The sequence below is a fragment of the Camponotus vicinus genome, unplaced genomic scaffold, assembly GCF_025532165.1.
Source record: "Camponotus vicinus isolate PSW18456_S1 unplaced genomic scaffold, iyCamVici1.0 SCAF_8, whole genome shotgun sequence".
Taxonomy (NCBI): domain Eukaryota; kingdom Metazoa; phylum Arthropoda; class Insecta; order Hymenoptera; family Formicidae; genus Camponotus; species Camponotus vicinus.
In genome coordinates, this window is record NW_028141980.1 from 6,465,721 (window position 1) to 6,477,753 (window position 12,033).

At 30.2% G+C, this 12,033-nt stretch overlaps 1 protein-coding gene and 1 long non-coding RNA gene across 3 annotated transcripts; one reads left to right on the forward strand and one right to left on the reverse strand.

The window, feature by feature from the left end:
* Positions 1–4,345: 4,345 nt before the first annotated feature.
* On the forward strand, positions 4,346–5,734 carry LOC145975625 (SNAPIN protein homolog). 2 transcript variants are annotated; one of them, XM_083106219.1, is made up of 3 exons: positions 4,346–4,753; positions 4,829–5,052; positions 5,425–5,734. In XM_083106219.1, exons 2-3 carry the CDS (start codon positions 4,901–4,903, stop codon positions 5,732–5,734), a joined length of 462 nt encoding a protein of 153 aa, XP_082962345.1. In that variant the 5' UTR covers positions 4,346–4,753; positions 4,829–4,900. The 2 variants fall into 2 exon arrangements, with proteins under 2 accessions (XP_082962345.1, XP_082962346.1); XM_083106220.1 differs by having other exon boundaries at positions 4,866–5,052.
* A 2,604-nt stretch (positions 5,735–8,338) lies between these two features.
* On the reverse strand, positions 8,339–8,841 carry LOC145975627 (uncharacterized). Its single transcript, XR_014440026.1, has 2 exons — positions 8,720–8,841; positions 8,339–8,450 (listed from the first exon to the last, which is right to left on the reverse strand). It is a non-coding gene; the product is annotated as an uncharacterized LOC145975627 (long non-coding RNA).
* Between the last annotated feature and the right edge of the window lie 3,192 nt (positions 8,842–12,033).

Sequence of the window (12,033 nt, forward strand, 5' to 3'; positions counted from 1 at the left end):
TTTAATTAACAATATTAATTTATATTAACAATAATATGTTACTCGGTGGGATTAAGATTTATATGTTCGTTGGTAGAATTACAGTTTAAATATTATAGAGGCAATTTTTGCGTGTTTAAATAAAAATAAAAATTTTGTTGCGGGACGTAACACCTCCCCCCTAATGAAGACAAAATCCGATAGTTTTCAGAGGATTTTGTTTGAGGGAGTTAGATATTCTCATCTATTGTGTTCAAGCGATTCTTTAGGTTAGTGTAAGGATTTTGAATATTCACCTCTTCGGCGTTTTCTGCGTTGCCAGCTTTTGATGTCCTCGGCGGTTTAACTGGTCGAGGTTGCTGTGTGATTATTTCTGGAGGTGCGTTTGCTTCCGCGGTTGGATTGATTGTGACATTAGTTCCGTCGTTGTCCGATTGGTGTCCGTTAGTTTCCTTTGATCTCCGGGAAGGGGGTTCCTTCGCCAGATGGAGCAGCAGATTTGCGAGGGAGCTCCATACGGCTCCTAATAGATGTAGGCTGCAACCATACACTGTATGCAAGGCATAACCATGGATTATAGTATCGATTAATAATTTGATTATACGAATGATCATGAATATTCCAACGAGCCCAGCGGTCGCAGATCCGAAGTTAACGAATCCTCTCCAGATTCGAGAGGCGGTGCTCTCGACTATTTTGTTTAAAGAATCTTCATTAAGTAAATTATACACTGATATTCCGTCAGTATTGACGCTGTGGCCCGTTAGTCCTCGAGCCACAGTGTTCAATAATGCTAGGGCCTGGTTTCTCGGCAGGAAACATAATGTGGTCTCTTAACTTTTTTAGATCGACTTCGGAGTAGATTCCACTCACGGCTAGTGGTCCGGGAGTGAGATACTTCCATGTTAAAGAGGCCATAGGCTTAAATTGTTCAGGCGATACTTGTCGGACTTGAATCGTAGGTGTAAGCTGTATCCAGGTATCCTCTATGCGGTATAAGGTGGGTAGTTCCATGCTGCACTCTCGTTCATTTCCGAGCTCCGTGATAATTCTAGATTTAGGTGTTAAGAAGAAAGTATTATTTCTTATAGTAACAGGGAGTTCGGTATAGCATTTTTCAGTTCTTCTTGCCATTGCTTCCACAGGAATACATTTAACTATGTGGACGGCTTCTCCTGCAGTGACGGCCATGTATCCAGGGCCTTTCATCAGCCGGTAGGCGAATTCATCTGGTTGGAGAGCGGCGAAAGATAAAGCATTTGTTATTACTTGTCTTTCTAGTTCGCATTTTTGAGAAATGACGTTATTATATAGGGATGTCATTTGCTGTTTGACGTGTTTTTCGATGTATACGAATTTGGAATTCATATATGTAAAGATGTCTAAATTATTAACGGCGATGGTTCCTTGTTTCGCGAACGTATTTCCTGGCTTTACTTCTAGGATGAATAGTTTCGAATGTTCCGTGCATAGCAGTGTGTATCCACACAGGGGAAGTTCCTTAGTCTTCATAAGAGCAAAGGTAATTTCTTGAGTTACTAGGCTGTATATTACTGGAGAATCGGAGTGAGAGCTGTCTTCGAAGATCTTGTTTGCTGGTCCTTCATAAAGGACATCGTATCGTTGAAAATTACATGTATCTGTAGGCACGGGTTTCCAGTAAGTATATCCATCGTCGGCGTCTAGACAAGAACCGGCAGCAAGATTGCATACCGTTCCTGATCTTAATTTAATTTTTCCAGTATTTATTTGCACTGGTACGTAGGCTGATTTCAAAGTAATTTTTACAGCGGCTTGGACAACTACATTGTCCCAGGTTCCATATGGATCGGAATATTGTGCTCCTTTACAATATCCGTCGACTTGCAATCGTCCCCTAAGGGTGACACTTCGGTACGTCGTTTGATTAACCTTGATTCCAAGGATTAAAACGTATTCGGCGAGTGTTATACTCCCGTCTTGAAACATACGCAAGCACTGGGAATGTCCGGTTTCATGGACATAGTCGGCTTTTCCGTTTTGAACGGCTGAGATGTGTGAGTGCATTCCGCAATGGAAAATAGTTCTTGAAATTTCAATCTTGCACTGGATAACTTCAGTATGACTGTAGTCAGATAGTTGTAACAATTGGATATGGACACTAGATGTATTTGGCTTTCGAATTTTTAAGTCACATTCGCCAACGTCAAGAAGAGAGACTGTAGTGACGTTGAGGTTTTGTCCTCCGCAATCGAATCCAATTAAAGCGGATGCTTCACTTAGTAAGATTATTAGGATAAGGGACGTCATTATGTCTGAAATAATGATCCCTAACGTAAGATATATATATATATATATTTTTGTATTATATGATTACATGAGTAATAACTAGTACTTATGATTACTGCTAGAGTATATGGAATATATATGTGTATTCATTTGCGGTGAGATTATTGTTTTAACATAATACACCGCTGCCACTAAAATTTTATTATTTTTCCTTAAGCGTTAGATTTCCCACTAAAGTTATTTAGTTTTATATGTATATATGTATTTGCGGTGGGATATATATATATATTATTATTTTTTTTTTTATCGTGGTGGGATTATTTCTTTAAATTAGCTGCCACCAAAATATTTTATTTGTATTAATATATATATATATATATATATATATTAATTTTTTATTTCTATTATTTTTCCCGAGTCATACACGTATATACTCTAAATGGTTAATTATATTATTTTAAATATGTACGCTGCCACCAAAGTAATTAATATGTATTTGTTAAACAATTATATACGACTGATGCGTTTTTTCCTCTAAATATGGTATATATGAGTGTATATAATAAAGGCTTCTTCAAATGGAGGTAAGCATTATGCATGCTTTAATATTAATGTTAAGATTCTTATAGTGATTCTATACGATTTATTAGATCGTCTCTAGTTTCTAAGTCAAGATTTGTTTCAGGAACGCTATATTCGATTCTCAGAGTTTGTGAATTTACGATTAGAGCTACTAATCGTTTACAATTTTCTTCCTCTCCAGATACGTGTTGGAGGAATTGGTAATATGCGCGTGTACAAGTTGAGCATTCTATAAGTGGTTTATTCTGATAGCATTTCCCTCCGCATATCCGACAGGCGATTTTTGGCACATTTCCAAAATGGAATGCATGTAGATATTGCGTTAAGACCTTATTATAAATTCGTGGCTTATAACATTGAGCGCAGATTATGTAAGGGTCTTCGGAACCCATGACATCGTGTGTTAAAGTTATGGTACATCTTATGTTTAAACTATTGAACAAAGTATTGTCGAGCAGTGGGTGGACTGGTGTCTTGGCCTTAATTGGTAGACACATCTTTGAATTCAGGAAATTTGACCCTGATTATGTGTTCTGCAATAGGCGAAGGCATTTATGTCATTTATGTTCCTCCCACGTTTTCTTTCAATTATGGCTCTTTCGAGATAAGTATAGACGCATTCGGAACAGTTAAAGATAGAGCGAGTAGTTTCAAGAGTAGTATTGCAGAATTCGCATGCAGCGAAGTTAAGATTGCCAGAGGTAATCCAATGGCAGACTGTTAAGGAGGCTTGGCCTCTGAGTCGGCTGAGTCTATGACAAGAACAGCACATGCGTATTACACGAGATTCTACAAGTCTTTTATAAAATATGATCTTTTTACATTTTGCCTCATGGATTTTAGGAAAATGAATTAAGAGGCCATGAATTAAATGATTACAAGTAGTGCTGCTTGGAGTTTCCATCGTGATGACAGAATTTTGGTTCTTGGATTTTAATTTTGTTCTCTATTTTCTTTGTCACTGTTTTCGCGTTCGCGTTCCTCCTGTATATAATTTAGAAAACACTGCTCAGTGCAGGTGGTAATAGGAGTTATACGGCATACTTTCGTCGTGCATATGCAACATTCGAATTCGCGAAAATCGTTCAAAGGGCAGAATTTAGATATACTGTGGTATTTGATTTGAACAAGACGATGGGTACAGATGTCGCGATCTTTGCACGTACGGCAAAAATATAAATTTTCTTTCTGGCAAAGATATCTGTTCCATTCCTCATGTACTACATGAGCCAACGTATCTGTGTTAATTTCGGATTGCATGTTCTTACGATTCGTGGGTTCTTTCTTCACTTATGGAAACGGTTGGAGGTTGTGTATCCCGAAATATTCTAGCTATATTTCTTATGCAAGTGGGGCAAGTGGCTAAAGGCCTTATGATAGATATAGGTCTGTAGCAATGAGCACAGAGTGTCTGTATTGCATGGGGTGCAATGGATATTATGTGGGAATTTATGGGTAGGTAGAATCGTTGGGTAATAGGAGTATCAAGAGACACGGTAGTGTCTTTGCTAAGTCCCAGCGTAAGCAAAAAATGCACTCCGTGTATTATTACGCGAGTCGGATTGAGAGTATAACTCGATATTTTTATTTCTCATATAACCGCTCAACGGATCGAGTTCTTAGTAGAATTAATCGATAGCTTGGGTTTAAATTAAATAATAAAAGTGTTTTTATTTTTGCGCTACGTGCTCTGTAAACGGAGATATCATGATGCAAAGTCTGAAATGTGAAAATTTCGATTAAGAAACGTCGTCATGGTCGTCATCAACTCCTCTTAACGTAACAAAGAAAATACAGAAATACGTTTCCAACGTCTGCCACAAGAATGCGCTAGCAGTGATTCACGCGACGCAGCATTAGTAGCGCTCTGTGGCGTTAACGGTGCTTATAAATATGTTGTAAAAGGTTAAGTGTGTCACTTCAGGTAATTATATAAAATAATAATATACATATAACATTTATATATTTAGATTAGATTGTATCTATATTATTATTTCAGATTATATATATATATATATATATATATATATATCAAGAGACACGGTAGTGTCTACTTCACTACAGCTATAACATGGACGTGGACACAGCGAGTGACAATACATCTATCGACGACAAGATAGATGACTTTTGCGAAAATCCGACGCGGGATGCATTAACGGAAGGTCTTATGAGTCTCTTGAAACCTACGGTGGATCAACTGGACGAGAGAATTCGCGCCACAAGGTGACGTCAAGTTTTCTGTTTTCAGCGCGCATGCAATAATAGTAACATTTATTTTTCGCGTTTCTTCTTGCAAATTTACGTATATTTATTATTCTTATATTTCTTTCACAGTATGTACTATTTATTGCAAAATATATGTTTATTCATCGAATTGTAACGATAAAAAATTGCGATTTACTTACACAAGCGACATATATATCTTATTGTTACCTATTTTACAAGAATTCTTGAGCATTTTGAAAATCATTTTCAATTTTCATATATAATTATTGGAATGTTATAAAAAATTGTGCTTCTATCATGTACTACAAGTTGCGTACAAAAGTTGCGAAGAGTATTATTTTTTATGCATAACTATTCTCTTTGTTATAGGATATGTCAAATAGAGCTGAAGCAGCGGATTGAATCCTTAACAGAGGAACTTCAGAGAATTAACGACGCACTACAATATCCGCTAGAGACAGATTCTTATGTAAAGAAACTTATTAATGTTAAGCACAAAATTACTATTGTTAGCAACATCTTACAAACCACTCAAGAGCGATTAAACAAAATTCATCAAGCTATCGAAAAGAGCACTGCTAAGAGAAAAACACTCTTAGATAATAGTTCTGTGTATAGTAGTACTACTGTTGAGTCGGATAAGGACGAGCCAGCCAAAGTGGAAGCTGAGAAACAATAATAATTTTAAATGTAACTAATTAATTTACGAATATTTATTATTCTTATATTTCTTTCACAGTATGTACTATTTATTGCAAAATATATGTTTATTCATCGAATTGTAACGATAAAAAATTGCGATTTACTTACACAAGCAACATATATATCTTATTGTTACCTATTTTACAAGAATTCTTGAACATTTTGAAAATCATTTTCAATTTTCATATATAATTATTGGAATGTTATAAAAAATTGTGCTTCTATCATGTACTACAAGTTGCATACAAAAGTTGCGAAGAGTATTATTTTTTATGCATAACTATTCTCTTTGTTATAGGATATGTCAAATAGAGCTGAAGCAGCGGATTGTTATTACTTAACATTGATTACTTTGCAAGTTTTATAAAAGAAATTTCTTACAATTTTCACCGTAAATTTTATGGAAACTCCAGTAGTTAATTTATCAGATGAAGAACTTAAGACAGTTTATGATCCTTCTGAGGATTCGTATCTTTTAATAGATGCTTTGGAAGAAGATTTAGACATTCTGCATGCGATGAAACCTGTGATTTGTTTAGAAATAGGTAGTGGTTCTGGTATAGTCATCACAGCTCTAGCAATGGCATTGAAAAAATATAATGCTCATTTTATTGCAATTGATATAATCATTATAACATAGAATATTGAAATTCAAAATTTCAAAATTAAAAATAATTTATGCTTTGCGAAAGAAAATTAAAAATGAAAAATAGTTTATGCAAAAGCATAGAAAGAAAAAATCATTATAACATAGAATATTGAAATTCAAAATTTCAAAATTAAAAATAATTTATGCTTTGCGAAAGAAAATTAAAAATGAAAAGTAGTTTATGCAAAAGCATAGAAAGAAAAAATCATCATAACATAGAATATTGAAATTCAAAATTTCAAAATTAAAAATAATTTATGCTTTGCGAAAGAAAATTAAAAATGAAAAGTAGTTTATGCAAAAGCATAGAAAGAAAAAATAAATACTCTATGCTATGATGATATTACATACACACACGCACACGCATGTACACATATACAAACATATTTTTATATCATCATAACGTAGAATATTTAAATTTTCAAAATTAAAAATAGCTTATGCTTTGCAAAAGGAAATGAAAAATAAAAAGTAGTTTATGCAAAGCATAGAAAGAAAAAACAAAAAGACACATTTATAAAAAATATTCTATGTTATGATGATACACACACACACACACACACACGCACAGACGCACACGCACAAACTAATCATGGAAGAAGTAATGGAGTCAGTAATTGAATTATCGTCATCGTTACATGTTGAGGCTGAAGCGATTTTAAAAGAAATCATCATAACATAGAATTTTTAAATTTCAAAATTAAAAGTAGCTTATGCTTTGCAAAAGAAAATTAAAAATAAAAAGTAGTTTATGCAAAGCATAGAAAGAAAAAACGAAAAAACACATTTATAAAAAAAAATATTCTATGTATGATGATGTACACACACACACACATATACACACGCACACACACACACAAACATATTTTTATATCATCATAACATAGAGTATTGAAATTCAAAATTTCAAAATTAAAAATAACTTATGCTTTGCGAAAGAAAATTAAAAATGAAAAGTAGTTTATGCAAAAGCATAGAAAGAAAAAATAAATACTCTATGCTATGATGATATTACATACACACACGCACACACATGTACACATATACAAACATATTTTTATATCATCATAACGTAGAATATTTAAATTTTTAAAATTAAAAATAGCTTATGCTTTGCAAAAGGAAATGAAAAATAAAAAGTAGTTTGTGCAAAGCATAGAAAGAAAAAACAAAAAGACACATTTATAAAAAATATTCTATGTTATGATGATACACACACACACGCACACGCATACACATTTAAATATTAATAAAAATTAAAAATATTATTTCTATAACGGGCTGAGGTTCTTGGATTGGAACTTCGGCCTCGGGCTCGTCCTCTCTACCGTCCCGCTCTAGCCCATCGTGCACGCGGTTGTTCTACAATAAAAGAAATATTTTAATGTTATTTTATTTGAATATAATATTTAAAGAAGAACTGCACGGATTAACTATATTGAAAGTTAATAAATCTAATTTTAATATATGTACATTCAGATTCATGAATTTAACATTACGCAAAATACTTTTAGCCTTTTAAAATATAAAAATAATTATTTGTGAATTAAAAATTTCTTTTGTAAAATATAATTTATACGACACAAAAACTCATGAAAATAAAAATTTTAATTCTATAGAAGGCTAAAAATACTTTGGGCAATGTTAAATTCATAAATCTGAAAATGTAATAGATTTATTAACTTTTAACATAGCTGATTCATTTAGCTGATTCCTTTATAATTAACGTGCCAATTATATAATTCAAAATTATTTACCTCTTACTTGCCCCGCTGTCGTTATCGGTGACGACGGCGGCGGTGGCAGCGGTGACGACGCTGACGGCGATGGCAGCGGTGACGACGTTGACGGCGGCAGTGGCGGTGGTAGTGATGCCATCGTTGGTGGCGGCGATTCTTTTTGTGTTTCCATTAATTTTTGTGTTTCCATTAATTTTTGTATTTTTTTTTTAAGTATTATATTTTCTTTTAAAGCCGCTTCAGCCTCAACACGTAAAAAGGACGACAATTCAATTTCTGGCTCCATTTCTTCCATATTGTAGGTTCTGAAAGAATGGAAACATATAAAATATATATTATAAAATATGTTTAGAAATGATAGTAGAAATGATAGATAATAAATGATTAATCTTCATTTTAATCTTTTATTGTAATGCATATATGTATTGTGTGTGCAACACAAATATGAATTACAATAAAAAATAAGTAATTACAATAAGTGAATTACAATAAAAATAGTAAAATAAATTTTTATTCCCTTGTTATCTATCATTTCTTACGCATATGTATTAATAATATAATGTGTTACACTTACTTTTTAGGATTTTCTTCATTTTCCTTTTCGTTAGATCTGAAAATAGAAATGTATAAAATATATTGTACAATATAAAATATTTTTGTATTACAATAAAAGATTAAAATAAAAATTAATTCTTTGTCATCTATTTTTATTATATATTTCTATATTTTTATTATATATATGTATTACAATATGTATTACAATAAAGTGTTAAAATAAAAGTTAACCAAGTATTGTGTGTGCAATACATATGCATTATAATAAAAGATTAAGATAATAAAATATTAAAATAGATTATAAAACATTTTTATAATGAAATAATAGATTGTTATCTATCATTTCTATAAAAAATTTTATAATATTTTATTATTTTATATATTTTATTATTTTAATCCTTATTGTAATGCATATGAGTTGCACACACAATACTTGGTTAACCTTTATTTTAATCTTTTATTGTAATACATATATATGTGTTATACGCAGAAGTACATATAGTTACGTATCGCAACAACTAATGGTTAGTTTTAATTTTAATGGTCTATTTTAATCTTTTATTATAATGTATTTGTATTGCGCATGCAACATATAGTAATATATATGTATTATAACAATCATTAGTTATTGCGATGAGTAATTATATGTATTTGTATGTATAATACATATATGAATTATAAGACATTTAAATAAAAGTTAAACAGTATCATGCGTGAAACATATATAATAGAAGATTATAATAAAAGATTGAAATAAAATATATAAAATAATAAATTATATTATAAAATATCTTTATAGATATTATTAATAATCATTGCTTACCTTTTGTGAGTTTCATTATCATTAATTGCTGGTTCTTTTTCGTTTCTGGAACTGTAAATGTATAATATAAGTTATAAAATATTTGTATAAAAATGATAGAAAACGTATTGGTTTATCTTTATTTTATTCTTTTATTGTAATACATATGTATTGCATGCACAACATATACATATTACAATAACGAATTAAAATAAAGATAAACTATTTCATTTCTATAAAGATCTTTTATAATATTTTATTATTTTATATATTTTTAATCTTTTATTGTGCATATTTGTTGCGTGCACAATATTTAGTTAACTTTTATTGTAATGCATTTATATTGCTATATGTTGCGTGCACAATACAAATGTATTATAATAAAGGATTAAAATAATCATTAATTATTGCGATGAATAACTATATGTATTTCTGCGTATAACATATATTTTATGTATTATAATAAAGGGTTAAAATAAAGATTAGCCAAGTATTGTGCATGCAATACATATGCATTATAATAAAAGATTAAGATAATAGAATAATAAAATAATAAATTATAAAATATCTTTATAGAAATGATAGATAAGTGATTAATTTTTGTTTTTATCTTTTATTGGAAGTGAAAATATATAATATAAATTATAAAATATTTTTATAAAAATGATAGATAACGTTTTGGTTTATCTTTATTTTAATATTTTCTTATAATATGTATCACGCGTGCAACATATAATGTGTGTATTACGATAAAAGATTAAAATAAAGGTTAACCAATATTATCTATTATTTGTATATTAATAAAATTTATATATATATATATATATATATATATATATATATATATATATAATGTATTTATATTCATGCTTACCTTATGCGATTAGCCATTGTAAAAAGTGGATGACTCTCGATAAAATACTTATAAAGGAGGTTAGCCAAAAGAGAAAGGGGATTACCCGATTAGACACAGTACGATTAGACACAGCCAATCATATCGACCGATGCCTAGGGTAGCACGATCAAGCACGATTAGCCAATGAAAGCCAGTTGTGTCCAATTGTACTGTGTCTAATCGGAGGTGTCTCAAAGAGAAAGCACAATGGTTGCCATTTATTCCGTAAACATAAAACTAATTAGAAATGAATCTCTATAAGGCCATTTGTTCAATCGGCAATCACTTGTGTAAACACAACAAAATTGCACGTATAAAATTAAATGTTATTAGATTTGGTGATCGCGCCCCCCATCACTTTGTTTTTAAGCGCCAAATCTGACAATACTGATGCATTGTCTGCTCACGTTATCATAGAGGGCGTGATAATTATATTATTGTAATCTCTATATTGTTGGTAATATGTTTATATATTATTGCCAATGTTCAGAAAGTGAATATATTAGCGCTAATAAATAGTAATAAGAACGTGATATTTTTCTCTTGGATAACATTTCTAATATTTTAATTAGGTAATTATTTTACATTACATCCATACTATTTATTATAAATAAATCATTAATGCATATGATCTTATACATAATAATATAAAATAACTTGTGATATATATGCAGTGTTACAAAATATTTTGATCTATTTGAAACTAGAAAGAATTATATATAAGATATATTTATGATATGTATTGTTTATTTATTATTTAGTTTTATTAAACGTATGTATAGATATAGGGTTCAAAATTATTAATCTACTTTATATATTGCAGGAAGTTTGGTTATAAACAAATATCACACTGGTGTCACAATTACACACTGGTTATATATAATATTTCTGGATAATTTATCAGGTAATTACCTCTCACATTACTTTTTATACATACAAGTAGTATTGATTTATTAGAAATAAATATAAAAGATAACTTATATATATGTTTTACATAATGCTTTACATAATAACTTTATCCGTTAAAAAGTTGCAAAAACTGTATATATTGTTCGTTTAGTTTTAATAAACGTATGTAGATAAAATTTAAAATTATTAATCTAATTAAAATATTACAGGAAGTTTGATTACAAACAAGTGTCGTTATACACTTTATTGTGGACTCAGTCAGGTAATTACTTTATTTTATTTTTTACACATTGTATCCATAGTATTTATTTGTTATAAATTGGTATATATTTTCACATATACAACATAACTTGTATAATACATACTTTACAAAATAATTGAGTTTGTTGAAAAGCAATAGGAATAATATGTTTCTATATATTATAAACATTTTTATTTAATAAAGGTATGTAGGGTTCAAAATTATTTATCTAATTTAAATATTGCAGGATTTGCTTATATAAAGAAGTGTGGCTATATTCTTCTGGTAATTCGTCAAGTAATCATTTCACATTACTTTTTATACATTTGAACCCTATCTACATACCTTTATTAAATAATATATTCCATAAATATTCTATGATTTTTATTGTTTAAAATTATTTCGTAAAGCATGTATTATACAAGTTATTTTGCATATGTAAAAGTATATACATTAATAATTTATGTCTAACAAATATAATACATA

What these genes read in the sequence shown, in the direction of transcription:
- LOC145975625 (XM_083106219.1), top strand. Translation starts at nt 4,901, where the DNA reads ATGGACGTGGACACAGCGAGTGACAATACATCTATCGACGACAAGATA. An exon ending in GAGAGAATTCGCGCCACAAG is followed by an intron (nt 5,053 to 5,424) that starts GTGACGTCAAGT and finishes TCTTTGTTATAG; the next exon opens with GATATGTCAAATAGAGCTGA.